The following is a 26,336-nucleotide window of genomic DNA, read 5'->3' as shown; positions in this document are numbered from 1 at the left end:
AGCAGTGCAGCGACGCTTCCCATCCAACCTGACAGAGCTTGAGAGGATCTGCAGAGAAGAATGTGAGAAACTCCTCCTCTGTAATCTCTGCCAAAGGTGCTTCAACAAAGTACTGAGTAAAGGGACTGAATACTTATGTAAATGTGATATTTCAGTTAAAAAAAATTATAAATGTGCAAAAAAATCTAAAAACCCATTTTTGCTTTGTCTTTATGGGGTATTGTGTGTCGTTTGATGAGGGGGGAAAAACTATTTAATCCATTGTAGAATAAGGCCGTAAAATAACAAAATATGGAAAAAGTCAAGTGGTCTGAATCCTTTCCGAATGCACTGTCCTTGCATTCTTGTGTTTCTTTAACTCACATCGTATTTCTGTTTTATTCTATTCTATTTTGTAAGGTATTGTTTTACACCTGTTCTATCCTGTGCACATGGCAAATAAACGTTGACATTTGAAAGATTTTGATCAATCCAAATGTTGTGCAGAGTAACAACAATTCACAGCAACCATGGATCCTTCTGTTTGATTTCGGAGGGAACATGTCTTACGTGTAGTTTAGACACTTTCAGACGAGATGTCTCCTAGTGTTCAGTTTCTGCTCGCTTTTGACCAGAACAAGCGTTCTGGGAGCACAGCTTGCGATCACTTTGGTGCAGCAGGACATCAAAATTAAACAACTGAAGCTTGAAACCTCTAAGGTCACCGGATTGTCTTTTTGAAATGACTTCTTTGGGTCAACCTTGTCCAACAGACATCTTTACAACTCTTCTCACCGCAAGATCCGTCGATCAGACACAGCTGCCATGTGTTACCACAATGCATCCTGAGAAATGGAAATATAACCTGGTAGTATTCTTTCCCAAGGCTTCTGATTACCAGAGACCCCCATCTTTGTTCATGTCGAGTAATTACCACACAATTAAAGGCTCATGAAACACACAAACACATCTGTTTCTCATGACACCCAGTATCAATCACTCCCAAGGTTTACTCCCAGACGCCCTTCCCAATACAGCACCCAGCGGGTGAGATACACCACGTCTCCAGACACAACTCCAGTCTCTGAGTGTCAGCAGGCCCCACATGCTATGGATCACACGTTAAGAAGATATGAAAGAGTCATTTTAGTGCATTTTCATTTCCTTGTGCTAGCCAAAAAAAATGGGCTTTGCGGGCACCATTCATCAATATGTAGGCTAAGTGCACAAGCCATTTTGAGAAGGAATCCAGGCCCAGGGTGTATATATAATGCATAAAAGCATATACCCCTGTGACATTTGCAGGCAAGAGACACTAAAACCCTTTATTGTCAAACTGGGGTTGAATAGAAATTGAAAAAAGTATTCCGATGAGGACCAGACATCTGTGACTCAGTGCCGACCTACGACCCACACTTTAATACATCGACAGAAATCAACCCCCATAATGTCAGTCTTTAATGCCTCTATGGCAAATGACAATAGCTGTGGAGCGTTCCTGAAGAAGATCACAGATAACGTTGTCAATCTATTCTGTTCTAATAAACAGCCTGGGTCCAGTGAGCACACAATACACCAAGCTGAGGATTACCGGGCTGTGCTAGCTAGCTGCCATTCAGTACTCAGACACATCAATCAGAGAGAGTGACAAGCGCACCACATTACCAATCCTGTAATGTGGGTCCAAATAAGCCGTGATGAGTGACAATTTGTTGCAAAGAGTTCCCGCTCAGACGTGAATGGCTTTAAGAAGACGCCAGGCTATATCAGCAGTCGCTCACCCTGAAGCAAATCAGAGCTTAAAACACCAATCAATACTGGGATGGATTGACTTAAACGGCTCCTTATTAGACAGACTGATAATTGTACAGTGTGTCTGAATTGACTAAGCTAAATATGGAGGTGGTGCCGATGCCTAAAGAATAACCATGCAAAGCCTCTGATGTGGCGATGGCGTCGCTAACAGCTCCTCAGGTAAAAGTCCTTTAAGTCTAGTCCTTAGGCTGCAGGAGTTCATGGTCAGTACTAATGCTGTTCTGTACAGACTGAGAACAGAGAGCCCAAGGTCTTCTCAGCAGCATGAGCCAACAGACAGCAGATCAGAGATCAGTTCATGTTCTCTTTCTCTCCTCCTCCAGATTGAATACTTCATTATTTTTCTTGCGAGCACGTTTAGGAAGTCTCATTAGTCTGGCAGATGAGCTGACAGCACACCACTACAGCTTCTCCAACCTCAAGGGCCAAGAAGTAAAAATTAAATCATTTGCACACACTCTCTCAGAACCCCAAACTTCCTCACCGACCAAAAATAAACCTCTGTCACTCGCCATGTGTATCCTCCTCACGTCGGAGAGGAAGACCTCACTTGGCTGGATCACTAGAGGTAGAAAAAACATTTACATTATGCCAACAAATACAGTATGCCAACAAATACAGTATGCCAACATATACAGTATGCCAATAATATGGTTTGCGATCCTGAGGGTAAATGCATAGCCAAAATATTCACGTTTGAGAGAGAGAGAGAGAGAGAGATGGCTAAAAATGAGAAATGCAATATAACATGAGTCTTTCTCCATCTGGAGAAATGTCAGACTTGTCTTCCTCTGGAATTAGAATAAAATCTATTACACACTAAACTTCATTACCATAGTTGTTACTTGTTGTAATAATGTCATTTGTATGCAACTGTCCAACACACACAAGCAGACATTAAAATAACAGCCAGCCTGGGTTAGACTGAGATCAGGGGAAAAAAGGTGGGATGAAGTTAGCCCCAGCTCCACTAGCGATGACTTAACATTGCAACAGCTCTGGTTTCATTCTTTCATATCCCACACAAGCACTTGGTGAAAAGCTCAGAGAGCTTAGATTACAGTGCTGGAGTGGATTCAACTCTTGCCCTCTCTCAATGTAGCAATTTGATGAAATGCTGGGGGTCCCACTTCCAAGCTGTTTTTTCACCCACTTAAGAGAAACGATATACAGTAAAGACAGTACAGTCTGGATGTTCATATGTGCCAATGTCCCAAAGGTTGTCTGACAGTGCAGAGTGACGTGAATTCAAAGGTACGCTGGGAGGACTCGTGCTTTTACATTAGCAATTAGAGACAGACCGTGACAACCTGAGATGAGTTCTCCATCACACAGACCTGGAAAACATAAAGCACTGTACTGGGCAGGGCCATCACTGGGACTAGTATTCTGGTCCTCAGTGCAGGCACCTCCCACACAGCCTACCCACAAATCCCCATCAAAACACTTTTTGACAACACACTATGGCCTAATCCTTATCCTATCTTTCTGCTGTAACAAACCCATCTGTGGCATCAAAATGACCTCAGCAGTGAAGGACAGTAGCAGTAGGCCTACCACGTCCCTCTGGGGGCCGACCTGAGAGGATTGCCCGTTCGCCAACAGTACAGTAGCTAAATCGAACGAACCGCATGTCCTCGTGTCCTACATCTGACCCACTCTCCAAAAACAGGATGCTGCAATCATATTTGAAACCCCTTTTGACCACAATAATAATAGAACCTCAAAAGAAATCCAACACTTGTATTTTGCAGCACTGGATACAATATTACACTTTTATCACAGGTCCGTTTAGTTTGTTCTTTCCCAGCTCTTCCGACATCCTTCCATCCCATAGCCATGCCACCTACTGCGGAGTGGACACAACCAAACAGCTTGGGTTGGCCATCGCAGAACGGAGCTCCCCTCCCTTTGAGTAGGCTACATTAACCCAGGCACGTACACCCACAAAGAGCGGACCCGGTTGGTTCTGACAAATTGGCCCACAAAGGTGCCACAACAGTGAGGTCTTATTTCATTATCTGCCCAAAACAACAGCCGACATAACCAGGGTCTTAATTCGCCCATCTGTGACAAATGAGGACCTTCATTGGGTCCAGGGAGAATAGTGAGAGTCCCTTCACAATGCACACAGTCCATGCACAATGCACAAAGGCCCAGGCCCGGGCCAGGCTGTCATTAGTCTTATCACAACTTGCCAATGTCCCATGTTACAGGAAAACATGGCCACCGATGAACTATAGCATCCTTGTTTGATATTGGCAACAAGGGAGTTCTTGTTTCTAATGGATTGGGTTCTCTGCTTACAGTCGCCCTCTCATCCAAAACCCTTGTTAATCCCATTAATATGAAGAGAGCTCGGCAACCCGGGCCTGGACACGGCACTAGATCCATCAGCCAACATTGGCCCTCTGAATCCAAGGCCTTGTCTAGACCCATTACCGACTCACCCACATGAAATCAAATGATTTAAAACCCATGTCTAATGATGGGAGGAAACACTATACCAAACCTTTACAGAGGGGGGCCTCCCTTTAGCCATTGTGGAGAGTGCAGTATCGTGTTGCTGCAAGGGTTTTATTCTTTGACCAAGCAGCTTTTTCCAAAAAGATGATTTTTGCCCAGACAAGCTTCAAGTCTTCTTCTGGCAGCTTAAGTACTTACAGTACGCCTCATTACTTTGTTGCGCTGTAAAATGTTTCACAATGCACTGCTGCCCATGTGAAGGATTTTAATGCTGGATAAATCAATCTGCCTTTATATGTACGTCTAAGGTGATTATGATTAGTTTCTGTGTGGGTGTGTATAAACGTGTGTGTGTGTGTGTGTGTGTGTGTGTGTGTGTGTCAAGAGGGCTGGTAGGCGCACCACATGATACATTTGGAAAGATAATCTGTTGGCTTTAACTAAATAGTCAACAAAGAGATTGTGAAAAGGCAAAGAGGGCGCTGATTAAACGCTTGTGTAGTGTGGTTCAAGTTCATCTTTAATGCTGTCCACCACAAAGCAGTAAAGCCGACAACTGCTCATGGCCCGTTCCTCATCTCTGTGGGTTCCAGTGGGATGATTACAAAGCATCCAGGGCTGCTGAATTTGGGAGGACTGACTGTGAGGCTGTCTGTCTGTGCACAGGGTCTTTTATGAACCGGTGGGCAGGGCCTGATCAGGGCAACCCACAATCACCCTGTTCCAACTGCACCTCACACATGACAATCATCTGCCCAGGCAATCACAGAGGCAATTTACTCCCCTACTACAGCAGCAGAATGGGCCAGGCCTATCCAATTTCTCCCATGGAGAGAGGGTAAAACCCGATGGATGGATGTCACCTATCTTAAGTCCCCTGTCTTAAGTCTAGACACCATCTGGACAACGGCGGTTATGGCTATCTGGTGGCATCGCCAGAACACGTTCATCATGTTAAATGCTATCGATAAGGAATGTAAAACAAAAGTTGATTGACTTGCACTTGACATTTTACACTACTGTTTTGAATCAACCTATAGTGTTGATACCTGTTACAGAGGATTTATCACTTTGAAATTACGTTAAAATATATATATAGTATGTTACTACACAGTAGATACCTATCCAAAAGGTTTTTACTCTCCACAAATCCCCATGATTTAAAAAAAAATCCCAAATCCAGGTTTGATCACCTGAAGCAGTGCTCAGACAGTGAGAGCTCAGCGGGATAATGACTGAGAAAGTTCACCTCAGCACGGCAGGGTCACACCAGCTGACACACAGATCACCCAGTGGGAGCTGCCATCACACACCGCGCCGCAGATGGGGTTAAATAGCAATAGTGTTGACAGTCACTGGGTGAGGCAGTGACCCAGAAGGAAAGGGGAGTCAAATATACCCCAGATTTGTTGCTGCTGCGTAACATGTAGCCCCAATCCATCCCTCACTTCCTACTCACTTCCTGATTATGTGCTGTACCTTGCATCGACAACACCATTTATTGTTCAAACTTGGAAGATTGAGCACATTTTGTCCAAATTTGATACGACACGATTGTTCATTTCAATGGAAATTGCGATGGAAAAATGTGCATCGTATCTGGTCAATGGTTTCCCACGGCCTAAAGGTGAACTGATCGAATCCAAGGCTAAAATGCTTCAAGTAATTCTGTGGGTTTATGCAAAACTGAAGCAATGCACAACATACTGACAACTCTCATTAATAGTATTTCTAGCAACAAATACTGAAAGCTTCTTACTCTATGTCACAATAACATTTGCAATTTGACCTCTTTATCGGCTGGAAAATACAGTTATGAAAGGAAGTCAACACATACATCTGTGACTGGACATGTGCTGTTCTTGTTGGCCTGCAACCCATACGTCTGTGATTGGACATGTGCTGATCTTGTTGGCCTACAACCCATACGTCTGTGACTGGACATGTGCTGATCTTGTTGGCCTACAACCCATACGTCTGTGACTGGACTTGTGCTGATCTTGTTGGCCTACAACCCATACATCTGTGACTGGACATGTGCTGATCTTGTTGGCCTACAACCCATACGTCTGTGACTGGACATGTGCTGATCTTGTTGGCCTTACAACCCATACATCTGTGATTGGACATGTGCTGATCTTGTTGGCCTACAACCCATACATCTGTGACTGGACATGTGCTGATCTTGTTGGCCTACAACCCATACATCTGTGACTGGACATGTGCTGATCTTGTTGGCCTACAACCCATACGTCTGTGATTGGACATGTGCTGATCTTGTTGGCCTACAACCCATACGTCTGTGACTGGACATGTGCTGATCTTGTTGGCCTACAACCCATACGTCTGTGACTGGACATGTGCTGATCTTGTTGGCCTACAACCCATACGTCTGTGATTGGACATGTGCTGATCTTGTTGGCCTTACAACCCATACATCTGTGATTGGACATGTGCTGATCTTGTTGGCCTACAGCCCATACATCTGTGATTGGACATGTGCTGATCTTGTTGGCCTATAGGTAGATGAGAAATTGTCTGTCTGGTCACAATAGAAGCCAACTTCCAAGCATTCGCACAGAGAGAACAATAACTGCATGACTCAATAAGTGGAAATGATTGCTTGACTTGAAAATGCATCCCTGATTTACGCTGTTTCAGCGACAGGCCAGAAAAGCGTGGGATGACCTTGTATTGTATGGTAAACCACTGAAATAAGAGAACACATCAGTCTCAATGACATTCAAATCAATCACAAGGCACATCAACAACTACAAAAAAGAACAAACGTCAATGTGTGAACAATACCAAAGGACCCCTCTCACACAGACCTCCTAGATTGCTTCATCATTCAGTCTGAAAAACACTGACGTCTCCATCCGGGCTGCACTGAACATGTTGCTCTTGACTCCACCTCAGACTCGAGAGCACAGGCGAGAAAAACCCTCACTGCTTCGCAAAAACACGACCATCTGGCTGCAGCCGTCATACGATTAGAGCGAGAGGCTTTGCACGCCTGTTGAGAGTCTGCCGTCCGTGCCTCCACACCACTCTGGAGGCTTCCACTAATTACAGGGCACTGGGAGAGACTGTGGGAGAGATACTCAGACTGTTGGGTTGACGCCCTTGGGCTCGCTACATTACCACAGTGCTGGGCCCGGACTGGAGTGGGCTGGCCCATCCTATTCCACTGGGTGGACACTACAGCCAGAGCCGGAGCAAAGCAGAGCAGAGCCAGCTCAGACAGCAGTACCGTCGAAACCCAATCAGGGGCAGGCCAGCCAGGGCTATTTACAGGGCAGTCAGCCTCACACAGACAGACAACCCAGATACGTTCAGGCCCTCAGCACAGGCAGGAAAGAATAAAGAAGCAATGCCTAAGACGTGTGAAGGACTACATATTTATTGTCTGTATTTCCTTCATCCTGGTAGGTACGTGGGATGTTTTGTCATTGATGACGATTTCGCACACACACACACACACACAGAACTCTGGGCATATTATACGAGGCTGAGGGTGTTAGTGAACAGAAAGCTACTTAGAGGCGTGTGTCATCAAACCAAGTGATTCATTATAGTTTGAGCCACTCAGCCACTCCTTAATGTGATCTGTGGGAAAATACATAATGTCAAGGCTATTTCTGAACAACAGATTACTGGTAGACAGGCAGGAGAGAACTAAGGACCATAATCTGTTCCGAACACTAAGTAATAACTCATGTTGGAAATAAAATATTCATCCTACCTCTAAGCAGTGCTTTATATCGGTGAAAATATTATTCCCACTATTTTCCACATATCCCCATTTCATCATACAGAAAATATGTACAATCCGAGTCAGACGCAAACAGGTCCATTCCCAAATGCTGAGTCTAGGAGATGATAGTGGACTACAGAAAAAGGAGGACAGAGCACGCCCTGAGAGCTTTAAGTTCCTTGGTGGCCACATTACCAACAATCTATCATGGTTCAAACACACCAAGACAGTCATAAAGAGGACACGACAAAGCCTATTCCCCCTAAGGAAACTAAAAATATTTGGCATGGGTCCTCAGATCCTCAAAAGGCTCTACAGCTGGTTGCATCACTGCCTGGTACGGCAACTGCTCAGCCTCCGACCTCAAGGCACTACAGAGGGTAGTGCGTATGGCCCAGTACATCACCGGGGCCAAGCTTCCTGCCCTCCAGGACCTCTACACCAGGCAGTGTCAGAGGAAGATCCTAAAAATTGTCAAAGACACCAGCCATAGACTGTTCTGTCTACTACCGCATGGCAAGCGGTACCGGAGTGCCAAATCTAGGACAAAAAGGCTTCTCAACAGTTTTTACCCCCAAGCCATGAGACTCCTGAACAGGTAATCAAATGGCTACCTGGACTATTTGCACCCCCCCCCCCCTTACCCCTCTTTACACTGCTGCTACTCTCTGTTAATAATATATGCATAGTCACTTTAACCATACCTACATCTACATACTACCTCAATTACCCCTACTAACCAGTGCCTGTATATAGCCTCACTACTGTATATAGCCTCGCTACTGTATATAGCCTCGCTACTGTATATAGCCTCGCTACTGTATATAGCCTCGCTACTGTATATTTTATTTATTTTTATTTCACCTTTATTTAACCAGGTAGGCAAGTTGAGAACAAGTTCTCATTTGCAACTGTGACCTGGCCAAGATAAAGCAAAGCAGTGTGACACAGACAACAACACAGAGTTACACATGGAGTAAACCATAAACAAGCCAATAACACAATAAACAAATCAATTTTATTTTATTTATTTTACCTTTATTTAACCAGGCAAGTCAGTTAAGAACAAATTCTTATTTTCAATGACGGCCTGGGAACAGTGGGTTAACTGCCTGTTCAGGGGCAGAACGACAGATTTGTACCTTGTCAGCTCAGGGGTTTGAACTCGCAACCTTCCGGTTACTAGTCCAACACTCTAACCACTAGGCTACCCTGCCGCCCCAATGACACAGTAGAAAAAAGAAAGTCTATATACAGTGTGTGCAAAAGGCATGAAGAGGTAGGCAATAATAGGCCACAGGAGTGAATAGTTACAATTTAGCAGATTAACACTGGAGTGATAAATGAGCAGATAATGATGTGCAAGTAGAGATACTTGTGCGCAAATAGCCTCACTACTATATATAGCCTCACTACTGTATATAGCCTCACTACTGTATATAGCCACACTACTGAATATAGCCACACTACTGAATATAGCCTCACTACTGTATATAGCCTCACTACTGTATATAGCCTCACTACTGTATATAGCCTCGCTACTGTATATATCCTCGCTACTGTATATAGCCTCACTACTGTATATAGCCTCGCTACTGTATATATCCTCGCTACTGTATATAGCCTCACTACTGTTATAGCCTCACAACTGTATATAGCCTCACAATTGTATATAGCCTCACTACTGTATACAGCCTCACTACTGTATACAGCCTCACTACTGTATATATCCTCACTACTGTATACAGCCTCAGTACTGTATATAGACTCACTGCTGTTTATAGCCTCACTACTGTATATAGCCTCACTGCTGTTTATAGCCTCACTACTGTATATAGCCTCACTACTGTATATAGCCTCACTGCTGTATATAGCCTCACTGCTGTATATAGCTTCACTGCTGTATATAGCCTCACTGCTGTTATAGCCTCACTACTGTATATATCCTCACTACTGTATATAGCCTCACAGCTTTAAAGCCTCACTACTGTATATATCCTCACTACTGTATATAGCCTCACTACTGTTATAGCCTCACTGCTGTTAATGCCTCGCTACAGTTATAGCCTCGCTACTGTATATATTCTCACTACTGTATATAGCCTCACTGCTGTTAAAGCCTCGCTACAGTTAAGGCCTCGCTACTTAGTATATAGCCTCACTACTGTATATACCCTCACTGCTGTAATAGCCTCATTGCTGTTATAGCCTCACTACTGTATATAGCCTCACTACTGTATATAGCCTCACTACTGTATATAGCCTCGCTACAGTTATAGCCTCGCTACTGTATATAGCCTCACTGCTGTTATAGCCTCACTACTGTATGTAGCCTCGCTACAGTTATAGCCTCGCTACTTAGTATATAGACTCACTACTGTATATAGCCCCACTACTGTATATAGCCTCGCTACTGTATTTAGCCTCACAACTGTATATAGGCTCACAACTGTATATAGCCTCACTAGTGTACAGTATATAGCCTTGCTACTGTATATATGTATATATCCTCGTTACTGTATATAGCCTCGCTACTGTATATAGCCTCATTACTGTTATAGCCTCACTACTGTATATATCCTCACTACTGTATATAGCCTCACTACTGTATATAGCCTGACTACTGTATATAGCCTGACTACTGTATATAGCCTCACTGCTGTTAAAGCCTCGCTACAGTTAAAGCCTCGCTACTTAGTATATAGCCTCACTACTGTATATACCCTCACTGCTGTAATAGCCTCATTGCTGTTATAGCCTCACTACTGTTTATAGCCTCACTACTGTATATAGCCTCACTACTGTATATAGCCTCGCTACTGTATATAGCCTCGCTACTGTATATAGCCTCGCTACTGTATATAGCCTCGCTACTGTATATTTTATTTATTTTTATTTCACCTTTATTTAACCAGGTAGGCAAGTTGAGAACAAGTTCTCATTTGCAACCTGGCCAAGATAAAGCAAAGCAGTGTGACACAGACAACAACACAGAGTTACACATGGAGTAAACCATAAACAAGCCAATAACACAATAAACAAATCAATTTTACCTTTATTTAACCAGGCAAGTCAGTTAAGAACAAATTCTTATTTTCAATGACGGCCTGGGAACAGTGGGTTAACTGCCTGTTCAGGGGCAGAACGACAGATTTGTACCTTGTCAGCTCAGGGGTTTGAACTCGCAACCTTCCGGTTACTAGTCCAACACTCTAACCACTAGGCTACCCTGCCGCCCCAATGACACAGTAGAAAAAAGAAAGTCTATATACAGTGTGTGCAAAAGGCATGAAGAGGTAGGCAATAATAGGCCACAGGAGTGAATAGTTACAATTTAGCAGATTAACACTGGAGTGATAAATGAGCAGATAATGATGTGCAAGTAGAGATACTTGTGCGCAAATAGCCTCACTACTATATATAGCCTCACTACTGTATATAGCCTCACTACTGTATATAGCCACACTACTGAATATAGCCACACTACTGAATATAGCCTCACTACTGTATATAGCCTCACTACTGTATATAGCCTCACTACTGTATATAGCCTCGCTACTGTATATATCCTCGCTACTGTATATAGCCTCACTACTGTATATAGCCTCGCTACTGTATATATCCTCGCTACTGTATATAGCCTCACTACTGTTATAGCCTCACAACTGTATATAGCCTCACAATTGTATATAGCCTCACTACTGTATACAGCCTCACTACTGTATACAGCCTCACTACTGTATATATCCTCACTACTGTATACAGCCTCAGTACTGTATATAGCCTCACTGCTGTTTATAGCCTCACTACTGTATATAGCCTCACTGCTGTTTATAGCCTCACTACTGTATATAGCCTCACTGCTGTATATAGCCTCACTGCTGTATATAGCCTCACTGCTGTATATAGCCTCACTGCTGTTATAGCCTCACTACTGTATATATCCTCACTACTGTATATAGCCTCACAGCTTTAAAGCCTCACTACTGTATATATCCTCACTACTGTATATAGCCTCACTACTGTTATAGCCTCACTGCTGTTAATGCCTCGCTACAGTTATAGCCTCGCTACTGTATATATTCTCACTACTGTATATAGCCTCACTGCTGTTAAAGCCTCGCTACAGTTAAGGCCTCGCTACTTAGTATATAGCCTCACTACTGTATATACCCTCACTGCTGTAATAGCCTCATTGCTGTTATAGCCTCACTACTGTATATAGCCTCACTACTGTATATAGCCTCACTACTGTATATAGCCTCGCTACAGTTATAGCCTCGCTACTGTATATAGCCTCACTGCTGTTATAGCCTCACTACTGTATGTAGCCTCGCTACAGTTATAGCCTCGCTACTTAGTATATAGACTCACTACTGTATATAGCCCCACTACTGTATATAGCCTCGCTACTGTATTTAGCCTCACAACTGTATATAGGCTCACAACTGTATATAGCCTCACTAGTGTACAGTATATAGCCTTGCTACTGTATATATGTATATATCCTCGTTACTGTATATAGCCTCGCTACTGTATATAGCCTCATTACTGTTATAGCCTCACTACTGTATATATCCTCACTACTGTATATAGCCTCACTACTGTATATAGCCTGACTACTGTATATAGCCTGACTACTGTATATAGCCTCACTGCTGTTAAAGCCTCGCTACAGTTAAAGCCTCGCTACTTAGTATATAGCCTCACTACTGTATATACCCTCACTGCTGTAATAGCCTCATTGCTGTTATAGCCTCACTACTGTTTATAGCCTCACTACTGTATATAGCCTCACTACTGTATATAGCCTCGCTACAGTTATAGCCTCACTACTGTATGTAGCCTCGCTACAGTTATAGCCTCGCTACAGTTATAGCCTCGCTACTTAGTATATAGACTCACTACTGTATATAGCCTTGCTGCTGTTATAGCCTCACTACTGTTATAGCCTCACTACTGTATATAGCCTCGCTATTGTATTTAGCCTCACAACTGTATATAGCCTCACAAGTGTACAGTATATAGCCTCGCTACTGTATATATGTATATATCCTCGCTACTGTATATAGCCTCATTACTGTTATAGCCTCACTACTGTTATAGCCTCACTACTGTATATAGCCTCACTACTGTATATAGCCTCACTACTGTATATAGCCTCACTACTGTATATAGCCTCACTGCTGTTATAGCCTCATTGCTGTTAAAGCCTCGCTACAGTTATAGCCTCACTACAGTTATAGCCTCACTACTGTATATAGCCTCACTACTGTATATAGCCTCACTACTGTATATAGCCTCACTGCTGTTATAGCCTCACTACTGTATATAGCCTCACTGCTGTTATAGCCTCACTGCTGTATATAGCCTCGCTACTGTATATAGCCTCGCTACAGTTATAGCCTCGCTACTTAGTATATAGACTCACTACTGTTATAGCCTCACTACTGTATATAGCCTCACTGCTGTTAAAGCCTCGCTACAGTTATAGCCTCGCTACTTAGTATATAGCCTCACTACTGTATATAGCCTCACTGCTGTAATAGCCTCACTGCAGTTATAGCCTCACTGCTGTATATAGCCTCACTGCTGTTATAGCCTCACTACTGTATATAGCCTCACTGCTGTTATAGCCTCGCTACTGTATATAGCCTCGCTACAGTTATAGCCTCGCTACTTAGTATATATACTCACTACTGTATATAGCCTCGCTACTGTTACTGTATATAGCCTCACTACTGTATATAGCCTCGCTACAGTTATAGCCTCGCTACTTAGTATATAGCCTCGCTACTGTATATAGCCTCGCTACTGTATATAGCCTCGCTACTGTATATAGCCTCACTACTGTATATAGCCTCACTACTGTATATAGCCTCACTAGTGTACAGTATATAGCCTCGCTACTGTATATATCCTCACTAGTGTACAGTATATAGCCTCGCTACTGTATATAGCCTCGCTACTGTATATAACCTCACTACTGTATAGCCTCTCTACTGTATATATCCTTGCTACTGTATATATCCTCACTAGTGTATATAGCCTCACTAGTGTACAGTATATAGCCTCACTACTGTATATATCCTCACTACTGTATATATCCTCACTACTGTATAGCCTCGCTACTGTATATAGCCTCACTACTGTATATAGCCTCACTACTGTATATAACCTCACTAGTGTACAGTATATAGCCGAGCTACTGTTATTATTCACTGTCTTTTACTGTTGTTTTTAAAAAATATTCTTACTTATCTATTGTTCAACTACCTATTTCTTACTTAAAAATTGCACTATTGGTTAGAGCCTGTAAGTAAACATTTCACTGTAAGGTCTACCTACACCTTTGTATTCAGAGCACGTGGCAAATACACTTTGATATGATTTAGTAATTTTGGCATTCCACTGTCTCTCCCCAACTGATGAACTTTAGAATGACTAATCTAGTGTGTCATTGACCTGAAACGTTTAGCGCTCTGGCCACCAAGTGCCACCCCACATCATCAGACTGCAGTGCTACATGCTTTGACTGCCTCCCCGAGCCGCTGTCAGGCCACAGCTATGTTCAGGGAGGCTCTGTCCTCAATAACGATGTCTTTCACACTTTCATACCCCCATTCTAACAACATCACAATCAGAGTCGAGTGCAGAGCAGCATTGATGAAGTAGAGCAGGGAACTTAATAGTCTAACCATGACAAGAGATAATCAAAACAAACCATCCAATATAGTGCTACTGTAACTCTTATGTACCATGAAGGGTACTTTGAGATCAAAGCTCTCATTTCATCACGAAATTGTCAACATTATTTTAGAAAACAGAGTGTAGTCCTAGGCTTTCTGAAAAGATTCAGCTCTGTTGCCGTCTTTCTACAAAGACATTCAGCTTGATCAATTCTCAAGGGTGACCCAGGAGAACAGCTTTATTTTTCCTTCTCCTATCCTCCCCATCAACCTTTGATTCAGTTCAGTACCATTCGAAACAAAGTCACGGATGTTTTTGCAACTTAAATCCAATCACCAACAATACCGCTGACGATGCAGCTAATGCCTAAACCAGGTTGACACAACCTGCAGAGTGCCAGTAGAGGTGCCTAGGTAAAACCACTGGAGAAGCCAGGAAAATAATTGCCATATTACAACCTAAGTGTTGTCATAATTCTGTTGTTAGTTCATATGCCTTGCGGACGTGATATATAGGCCTAAGGCTGAGACAATTAGAAGACTCAGTGGCAGAATCAATTTAACCACACCTTTGTTCCATCACAAAACCGGACAAGTCCACAAAGCATATTGCATGTAACAAACAGTTACAGTACATGACCTACAGCGTGGTCAAGCAAGTTAATTAATGTTCCAAAATTTTCATACCACTAAACAACTTTTGATTTAGAACCACGAAGAGATACCACAAGTCGGAATGAAAACAGGAGCTGCCTCCACTATTCCAGCACCATTCAACTTCAACATTTCAACATCATCAAATCACCTCTGCTTAGTCTAATACAGTGACAACTAAAATATACCAAAACAAATTAGTTCAATTAACGTAAGATAAATATGATGTGGCTGTCCATGGTTCTGATTTCTGTGTGCGTTCCTGCAAGTAGAAAAACATGTTGACTCACCCTACTTTTAGAGAAACGCCAATGCCATCCTCCTCTCTTCATGTTGACGAAACGGTCTATCACTCTGACATACAGTACACACTTTTAGTTTTTGTTGTCCTAGGATGCCTGGCTTAAATGCTTGCTCGCTAGCTTAACTTCCTTTCATGGGTAATGATGAGCCAGCTAGTTAACATTAGCCTACTACATCTAGCTACATATATGGCCAAGATGGCGTCGCTGTGAGAGGGAGTGTTCTCTCGCTTGTCCAAGCAACTTTGAGGGTTAGGTGGTTAACAGTCTAATATGGGCTATCAATGTAGCAAGAAACTAACTAGAAGTTGATTTAGCTACATTTGGCAAGTTTAGAGTTCATTTTTGTCAATTTGAATGGGAAGTACATGACGGAATATCCAAGCTGCACAGAAGATGGCAGGCATGCCACCTAGTTACGACGAGAGCCAGAGCAGCATGGATACACAAGATGCCATGAGGTCAAGCAAGAGAAAGAACAAGACGGACCAGGATGAGATCCTTGCAACCTCTTTACCTCAGACCCCAATTAAAAATCCACCTGGGAAAAAAAAGTGAAAGAGGACATTTCCATGTCTGAACTTCCCTCTGTAATCCAGACCCTGACTACTAAACAAGACGCCACGGTCTCCAAAGTCTCCACCATAGAGTGGGCTACCAAAGAAACATCAAAGAAGATTGATAAATTGTCAGAAACTGTCCGTCAGCTTCTCACAGTTGTGAGTGAGAACAAGGAAAATATAATGTTCCTGGAGAACGAGCTGAAGAAACTGCAATCCCAAAATAATGAGCTGTATGAGAATGTAGCTGAACTTCAATGGTATTCTCGCAGGTGGAATCTGAAAATCCAAAGTATAAGAGAGGTAGAGGGAGAGGACATTAGGGAAGCAGTTATCAATATCCTGGGAAAGGTTGATCTGTGCATCAAAGACAAGCTAAGAGACGTGATTGGCGTGGTACATCGACTAGGGAAACGAAGATCTGATGGACCCTACGCGCCACCACAGGGACATCATCTGGAAAATGGCCAAGGGGAACAAGTTTCTGGACGAGAAGAAGCTCTGCATCAAAGAGGCTCTGATACCGCAGGATCAGACTGCCAGGGAGAAACTGTGGCCGCTTATACAGAAGGCTCGACAATAAGGAAAGAAGACTGGGTTCAAGGGCCAACGCGCGTTCATCGAAAGAAGAAAGATTACTGCGTAACTCTGGTGACATGACATGAACCACACTTGAACTGTGAGCACTGCCAAGAGTACATTTACTGTACTGCCACAAGTAAATGTACCATTCAAACTACAATTCATGAACACTTGCCAACCCCAAAAAATGTTTAAAAGGATTTGTTATACTGTTAACCACCTCTACCTCAGATGAGCGTAGTTTTCCGTCGGAGTAACCCTCTCAAGGTTTACTGTTTGTTTTATTGTTCACATTACTAGTTTTGCTGTCTAGTTTGTGTCTTTCTGTTTTATGCAGGAGTTTGTTTTCAACTCACTCAATATCGTTAGCCTGAATGCTAGGAGAGATCTTGCAAAAAGGAAAGGCGTAGTTTTATATTGTAAACGCAGATTTTGTCCTTCTTCAGGAAACTCATTTGTGTGAAAGTGACTTGATATTTTGAAAGTCACAGTGGGGAAACATGGTCTATCTCAGTCATGGATCAAACCATTATGCTGGTGTTTTGACACTTATTCACAAGTTTAAAAGGTGACATTCTAGAATCCACATCTTCACAGTAAAGGAGATGGGTCATAGTAACTGTTAACTTGACAATGCTATCTTCATCATCTGTAATGTGTATGGACATTACTCACATGCTCCAAATAAGACCCTTTTTGTAAAATTTACCAGAAAATTACAGGATTTAGGCAACAAATATGCTTTTCTAATTCTCTCAAGCGATTTTAACGAAACACCTGATGACTCTGCTGATCGTTTTCGGTTCAATTTTTATCAAAGTAATTTGCGTGTTTTACAAAGATATGAATAGTTCTGTGGTACTGAATCTTTTGGATGTATTAATGTTTAGTATCAACAGAAGTGTACGACAGGGAAGTTGGGAGATCTTCAATTTTTACCAGATTGTAATTATATTCCTGAAAGATTACATGCTAAACTGGCTGTATTTCACCAACACACTTTAATGTCATGGAAAAAATGTTTCCTGCACAACTTTTCCCATAATAAAGCTCTTTTGTTGAAAAATTCAGACATACAGTGCCTTGCGAAAGTATTCGGCCCCCTTGAACTTTGCGACCTTTTGCCACATTTCAGGCTTCAAACATAAAGATATAAAACTGTATTTTTTTGTGAAGAATCAACAACAAGTGGGACACAATCATGAAGTGGAACGACATTTATTGGATATTTCAAACTTTTTTAACAAATCAAAAACTGAATAATTGGGCGTGCAAAATTATTCAGCCCCTTTACTTTCAGTGCAGCAAACTCTCTCCAGAAGTTCAGTGAGGATCTCTGAATGATCCAATGTTGACCTAAATGACTAATGATGATAAATACAATCCACCTGTGTGTAATCAAGTCTCCGTATAAATGCACCTGCACTGTGATAGTCTCAGAGGTCCGTTAAAAGCGCAGAGAGCATCATGAAGAACAAGGAACACACCAGGCAGGTCCGAGATACTGTTGAGAAGAAGTTTAAAGCCGGATTTGGATACAAAAAGATTTCCCAAGCTTTAAATATCCCAAGGAGCACTGTGCAAGCGATAAAATTGAAATGGAAGGAGTATCAGACCACTGCAAATCTACCAAGGCCTGGCCGTCCCTCTAAACTTTCAGCTCATACAAGGAGAAGACTGATCAGAGATGCAGCCAAGAGGCCCATGATCACTCTGGATGAACTGCAGAGATCTACAGCTGAGGTGGGAGACTCTGTCCATAGGACAACAATCAGTCGTATATTGCACGAATCTGACCTTTATGGAAGAGTGGCAAGAAGAAAGCCATTTCTTAAAGATATCCATAAAAAGTGTTGTTTAAAGTTTGCCACAAGCCACCTGGGAGACACACCAAACATGTGGAAGAAGGTGCTCTGGTCAGATGAAACCAAAAATTGAACTTTTTGGCAACAATGCAAAACGTTATGTTTGGCGTAAAAGCAACACAGCTCATCACCCTGAACACAACATCCCCACTGTCAAACATGGTGGTGGCAGCATCATGGTTTGGGCCTGCTTTTCTTCAGCAGGGACAGGGAAGATGGTTCAAATTGATGGGAAGATGGATGGAGCCAAATACAGGACCATTCTGGAAGAAAACCTGATGGAGTCTGCAAAAGACCTGAGACTGGGACGGAGATTTGTCTTCCAACAAGACAATGATCCAAAACATAAAGCAAAATCTACAATGGAATGGTTCAAAAATAAACATATCCAGGTGTTAGAATGGCCAAGTCAAAGTCCAGACCTGAATCCAATCGAGAATCTGTGGAAAGAACTGAAAACTGCTGTTCACAAATGCTCTCCATCCAACCTCACTGAGCTCGAGCTGTTTTGCAAGGAGGAATGGGAAAAAATGTCAGTCTCTCGATGTGCAAAACTGATAGAGACATACCCCAAGCGACTTACAGCTGTAATCGCAGCAAAAGGTGGCGCTACAAAGTATTAACTTAAGGGGGCTGAATAATTTTGCACGCCCAATTTTTCAGTTTTTGATTTGTTCAAAAAGTTTGAAATATCCAATAAATGTCGTTCCACTTCATGATTGTGTCCCACTTGTTGTTGATTCTTCACAAAAAAATACAGTTTTATATATTTATGTTTGAAGCCTGAAATGTGGCAAAAGGTCGCAAAGTTCAAGGGGGCCGAATACTTTCGCAAGGCACTGTACATCCATGTAATTGTTGTCGAAATTTGTTGATATTGATGATATCTGCATTTTCTGCGGGGGAAAAAAAGGTGAAAATATGAATCACTTGTTCTGTGAATGTGGTATTTTTTTGGAAAAACCTTGCAGAATACTCATTTACCTTTTTGAACACTACCCATGTTTTTGACATGAAGAATATAATGTGATACTATTGCAATGATAACAAGACCATTGAAATGATTGTGATTTTTTTTGTTATGTTGCCAAAATTCCAGAATTCTACACAAAAACTACAAATATTTTTGATTGAATTTAATCATCTTGTTAAGACATTAAGCATGTTGAATAAAAAATAAAAATTCCTGAATCATTATAATAAGAAGGAATACAATTGTACTAGAATTTTGTCATATTTGTTTAAAAAATGCACAGTATATATTTTTATTTTATTTACATATATATGTTTGTTGTATGTATTTTGTATTTTATTTTTTAAAGATGTGTTTTGTTAAACATGTTTGATGTAGTGATGTGATTTTTTTAAATTATTGTTCTAAACTGGCTTGCCTAGTTAAATAAAGGTGTATTCATGGCATCCATGGATACACAACATTGCAGAGTACATACCATTTATTTTCATACAGGATTATAGCAATAGGCTGAGATATGAACTATACATACGACTCACTATGATCTAGTGCAGGTGTCAAGGTGTGATAATGATGACCATGGCCAGATGGAGAACCAACTTCCAGGGGTGATTCTGGCACCACATTGTGGACGACTCTTCAAGGCTGGGTTGTTTGTGCAGGGAGGTGGTGGTGCTGAGAGCATTGACAGTGGAAAGCCTTGTGAGGCCCCTAGATTCCTCCACATAAAAGAGTTGTTTTGTGCTAGGCTAGCAAACACATCACACAAAACGTGTAGTTAAGGTGTTGTTAACTTTAACCATGATCAACTGGTAAGTGGAAGGTGACTTAAATCAACCCGTAAAACCAGTGATCTTTGAACAGGGTTGTCTTATAGAGATCAGACTCAGCAAACCCTACATTAATTAAAGCAAGCAGAGCACTCAATTTCTTGTAGGATATATTTTCTCGAGACCACAACTGAATGTAACGAGAGCAGTGTAATTACTTATTCCTGAGCAGCAAGACTCCACAACCAGATCGATGAGAAATCCTCAGGTAGTGTTCTCAGCCACCCTTGGTGCTTCTGGCTATGCTCGACACAGTGCCACACTGGATTTAAACTCATTAGCTGGGTTAAGTCAAGGCACTTGACTTGAGGTTTCTCTACTAGTGTACAGATTTGCTTTCTGAATTTTGAGAGGAGGATTTACTAAACATTGTGATTAAATATCCATATTTGATTCCTTGCTATTTTCCTTGCTATTTAACAACATGGGTTGTTAAGTGCACAACTTGGCCTACATGTAGCTAAAAGGTGTAGACAACAGAGACTGACATATGACACTATACACTGAATATACAAAACATTAGGAACACCTTCCTAATATTGAGTTTCACCCCTCCCTTTTGCCCTCAGAACAGCCTCAGTTAGTTGGGGAATGGACTCTACAAGGTGTCGAAAGCGTTCCGCAGGGATGCCGGCCCGTTTTGACGCCAACGCTTCCCACCGTAGTGTCATGTTGGCTGGATGTCCTTTGGGTGGTGGACCATTCTTGAAACACAAAGGAAACTGTTGAGCGTGAAAAACCCAGTAGCGTTGCAATTCTTGACTCAAACCGGTGCGCCTGGAACTTCCAACAACTAAGCAAGTTCAAGTCAAGCAGTCATTTGAAAAAGTAAGAACATTTCAGCGAGACAACTCAAAGGCGAAATCCATTAACGCCAAGATAATGGAATTCATTGCCCTTGACAATCAACCGTTCTCTGTTGTGGATGATGTTGGCTCTCCTCGAGCCCCGGTACACACTACCAAGTAGGTGTACCTATTTTTCAGATGTTGCCCTATCGGAGATACACAGTATTGTTGAATCGCACATCCACAAGCTTCTTGCTATGGGCGTCACTGCTATTAGCTTCATGACTGACATTTGGACCAGCGATGTCAGCCCCATGAGCATGCTGAGTCTGACAGCACAGTAAGTCGACAAGGATTTCGTACTGAGGAAAGCCATATTGCATGCTCAAGAATGTGCTGGTTCTCATACCGCTGCTGCCACTTAAATGGCATTTGAGAACATGTTTAAAACTCGGAAAATCTCCAAGAACAATGTACACGCTGTGCTACGTGACAATGCACGTAACATGACAAAGGCTTTGGAAGAATGCAGAGTTGCCAGTTTGCCATGCATGGCACACATGCTGCAACTGGCTGTGAACTAAGGTGTTTTGGCCCAATGCAGCATATTTGACACAGTGGCAACTGGTAGGAAGATAGTGGGTCATTTTAAACACTCACAGCTCGCATACAGCCGCCGCCTGCAAGCAATACAGGAGCAGCTTGGAGTGAAAATGAAAAGGCTTTTGCAAGGCCAGATGGAACAGTACTTTCTACATGATGGAAAGCCTGCTGGAACAAAAATGCGTGCTTGGCGTGTACGCAGCCGACTATGCATTACCTGCAACAATCAGTACAAACCAGTGGACGCTCATTGAAAACATGAACACACTCCTAGCTCCATTCGACCAAATGACTCGAGAAATAAGCTCTTCAACTGCGTCTGCAGCAGATGTGATAGCCTCTGTCATGGCATTGAAGCGTCTGCTCAACAAAACTGCCGACACAGACCGTGGGGTTAAAACTTACAAAAGTACTCTACTAGAGGCTGTGAACAAGCGATTCGGTGGCATTCTCTCTGAGCCTCTTTACTGTGTCGCCACCATGCTTGACGCTAGGTACAATGACCACTACTTCGATGCAGACAAAATCAGGGTTTATGTGAAATGTTTCAAACGCAGCTGGACAATATGGAAATGGAAACAGTGACAGTTCGCACTGAAGAAGGGGACCCATCACAGAAGAGGCCACAAACAGACAGGGATAAAATTTCACTGCTTGACATGTATGATGAAATCCTGGTTGAGAATGAAATGACTGAACAAATGAACAACGAAAAAGCACAGCGAGTAAGTGAAAGAACTAGGTTGTGATTATGATTTACTGGTAATGGGGACATACGTAAATGCCAACAAAATAACCTTTTGGTCAGTATGTACCTCTGTGAGAGAGAGACACGTTTTATTTTCATTTTCTGTTACTACATCGGACAACATTTGCCATTGTTGATCTATGCCTAATGATCCTTTGGAATGCAAGAATAATATGTTGTATTAAATGTACTACCCCCCCTCCCCCCCCTTCCCCATTATTTGCAGATATTAGCATACCTGACAGAACCTACTATTTCTAGGAATGAAGATGCACTTGGATATTGGAGAAGTAACAAGTCCTGTTTCCCTTCCTTAGCTAAAGCTGCGTGCAAGTATCTTGGTGCTCCCTGTAGTAGTGTGGACAGTGGGAGGCTTTTCAGAGCAGCTTCACACATTGTAGACAAAAAAAAGAAACAGACTCGTGACAAAGCCGAGCAGGTCCTCTTTGTGAAGAAAAACCTCCCCCAAATGTTAAAATTGAAAATGGGCAGTCATATTTTAACAAAGCAATGTAGAGTCACAGGCTTTTCTGTTGTTCATTCATGGCTGGTATAGGTCAAGACTTTAGTTTAATTTAAAACAAAGCAGTTGTGTTTTTTTGTTGTTTTTTTTCATTTCATAAATGAAAGATGAGATGACGTGTTGGAAATTTTCTCTCATTTCACTAGTCAAGTCAGTTGAGCACATTTGAAAAGTTGAAGCCATTTATAGCAGTTTATGACAGCCTAGAGACAGTACTAATTTTCAAGCAGTTATAGCTCAAATTATTAACTGAATTATAGTTTCAACCTATATTTCCTTCAAATCATTTTTAAGTTTCTTCAAACAGTCAAGATTGGATAGTAAGAAAAGCCACCAAGAACTTAACCATCTTTGTAATGCGGGGCAGATAAAATATTTGTGTCATGAATATCTGTTGTGGAATAAAATACATTCATGGATGTGTCATTTACAAGTTATTGAACAATCTGTTCTTAACTGAACACATGAACATATGACACTTTGTTTCAACTAGTTAACTGTACTAGAATGCTTAAAAGGCGGCTAAAGTGTTAAATATCGGTTATCAGTATCAGGTTTTTTGGCAAGGAAAATATTGGATATCAGTATCGGCCCAAAAAGTCATATCGGTGCATCCCTATTAAATATCCTTCTTTAGCTTGTCTCCTCCCCTTCATCTACACTGACTGAAGTCATTGAACAAGTGACATCAATAAGGGACCATAGCTTTCACCTGGATTCACCTGGTCAGTCTACAGTATCTCAAGGAAAGAGCAGGTGTTCTTAATGTTTTGTACACTCAGTGTATGCCCTCTAAATTGTAGGATATTTTACAACCTCTATTCCAATCATAATGTAACCGAATGTAACATATCATTCTAAATGGAGTGTCACAGAATAATACAAATTGCCCTGAGACCACCCTCCAATTCTGCATGTATCAAACCAGTAATAAAATATTGAAATGTAATATAGTGTGATTTGCACTAGACTATCACTCGTTAAATCAATCAACCAAGCTATTATACTGAAGCCATTATGTTTAACTGTCCAAAAGTATAGCAGCCGTTGGTAAAATAAAACTGGGAAGGTGTTGTGTTAAGATCATCAGCCCTTACAGGTACTTAAATCTGTTTGGCACAATAAATTATCAGCCGGCGGCAGACTGCACTGAACGCATTTCCACTTTTTAGGCAGTTCCTTTTTTAATGGAGAATTAAGCCACATTAAAATGTATCAATATGTTTTAGCCTGCCTAATGAAGCGCACTGGTCTTATTTGATGTCGGTCCTATCGCCTATTTAAAACAGGGTTGTTTTATTTCCTTCGTTTGGGATCATCATTCACCATTGTCTGTTAGAATAATAATATTCAGAAAATATTATTCGCCCGTTTCTGTTTCCTAACAAATATGACCGTGTCATACATAGTATCGCTGTTTAAGACGAGACGTGGCCGTGATAATGGTTTTAATGCAGTGCTATGTACATGGTGCTGCCTCAGGCAACTATTAGCATGGCATTATGGAGTTACAATGTATCAAATTACTCCCCTAATCATGTTGTAGCGTTCGGTTCATCTCGCCTGCAACTATGTATCATTGGATCCTCTCAGGAGTCAAAACTTTGTGCAGTGACACTGTACTGGCAAGCAAGTGCCTGCTGTTTACCGAGACCTTGCAGCCAACAGAGAGAACTGACAGAAGTCACCCTCCCTCTGCCCGCCATTCCGTACGCTACCGCAAAATGTGGTCTAGAGATGTTAAGACATATTTTACAATGTCAAGCAATTCTCTACCGCTATTAAAAACCACTGTATTCGTTGACAGTAGGCCTACGGGCAGCACAGCAATGTCATTCATTCATGTACCTGTCATCGTAGCAGAAATCGGCGCCCAGAGTGTTGACATAGAGGACCAAAGCCACGGCGCTGCACACGAATTCTGCAATCATTTCTCAAAAAAATAAACAAGGAAAGAAAACGAAGAACAGTGGAGATATATTTCAAATGCTATCTATATTATCTCTCTCCGTCTTTGTCAAGATGCCTCTGCAAAAACAGATATTCCAATTCCACATCCTCGCAAAGTGTTGAAAGTGGATAATCCAGGCAGGCATCCTCCCTCTAACCCATTTTGAGCTAGAGGAGGACAGCTATGATCCGACACGAAATAGAGCAAACGGCCAGCATTTACAGTGTCTCTGACTGCATTTGCACGCCTTTCCTACAAGACTGCTCGTGTGATTCATAGTGGTCCGGTGGATAAACGTCGTGATTGAGCCGCGTGTGGCTTAAAGGATCTTCTGCGCATGTGCGATGTCCCTCCTCCTCGCAGTAAAGAGAATAAATGATGCTGATGATTTGAGGATTAGGCTAGCGCTGCATGATGGGACACCTCTTTATTGCCAACTGCTGCCAATTTCTGTATCCACATTGCCTTTCTATAGGTAATCTAGCCATAATTACAGTATATAGCCCCTTATGAGTGTGAATATGTCAATCTCGGTGGAGCAGTGACACCAGTCCCACCAGTGTTTTCCAATCTTCCCCCTCGGGAGAGCTCTTTGTATAGGCCTATACAGCATAGTGCCATAATCTGGATTTAATACAAGCAGTAGGCTATAGCAGGGTTTCCCAAACGCAGTCCTGGGGTGCACATTTTTTTTTTTGTCCTAGCACCACACAGCTGATTCAAATAATCTATGATGAGTTGGTTATTTGAATCAGCTGTGTAGTGCTGGGGCAAAAAAACAAAACGTGCACCCAGGGGGGGCCCCAGGACTGAGTTTGGGAGCACCCAGGGGGTGCCCCAGGACCGAGTTTCACTCTCCAGGCATACAAAACACTAGGTTTCATCTGTGCTCTGCTGCAACCAATTTTATATATACATATAATGTAACCTAATTCAATAGAACTACAGGCCCAAAATGATGCAAAATATTATTTATTTAGGCTTCAAATGTCTGTTGATTATTGGATTATACAATCTGAAATGGCATAATGTCAGTCAAAACATAATTACGAATCAACCAAAACTATATTTTTAGATATACAGTTGAAGTCGGAAAGTTACATACACTGAGGTTGGAGTCATTAAAACTTGTTTTTCAACCACTACACACATTTCTTGTTAACAAACTACAGTTTTGGCAAGTCGGTTACGACATCCAGTTTGTGCATGACACAAGTCATTTTTAGAACTATTGTTTACAGACAGATTATT

General features: G+C 42.0%; 1 protein-coding gene across 2 annotated transcripts in view; it reads right to left on the bottom strand.

Moving 5' to 3' along the window:
• The window catches only part of LOC110523285 (protein O-mannosyl-transferase TMTC2), a 174,819-nt gene extending 149,134 nt beyond the window's left edge, over positions 1-25,685 (bottom strand). For both annotated transcript variants that reach the window (XM_021601864.3, XM_090231738.1), the window contains exon 1: positions 24,983-25,685. In XM_021601864.3, coding sequence (XP_021457539.1) covers positions 24,983-25,065 — 83 coding nt within the window. In that variant the 5' untranslated portion in view covers positions 25,066-25,685. The remainder of the gene's footprint in view (positions 1-24,982) is intronic.
• Between the last annotated feature and the right edge of the window lie 651 nt (positions 25,686-26,336).

This window comes from Oncorhynchus mykiss, chromosome 1, assembly GCF_057628025.1.
Source record: "Oncorhynchus mykiss isolate SJ-2025 chromosome 1, ASM5762802v1, whole genome shotgun sequence".
In the NCBI taxonomy this organism is placed as follows: Eukaryota; Metazoa; Chordata; class Actinopteri; order Salmoniformes; family Salmonidae; genus Oncorhynchus; species Oncorhynchus mykiss.
Note: the sequence above shows the minus strand (reverse complement) of the source record. Positions and strands in the feature narration are given on the sequence as shown.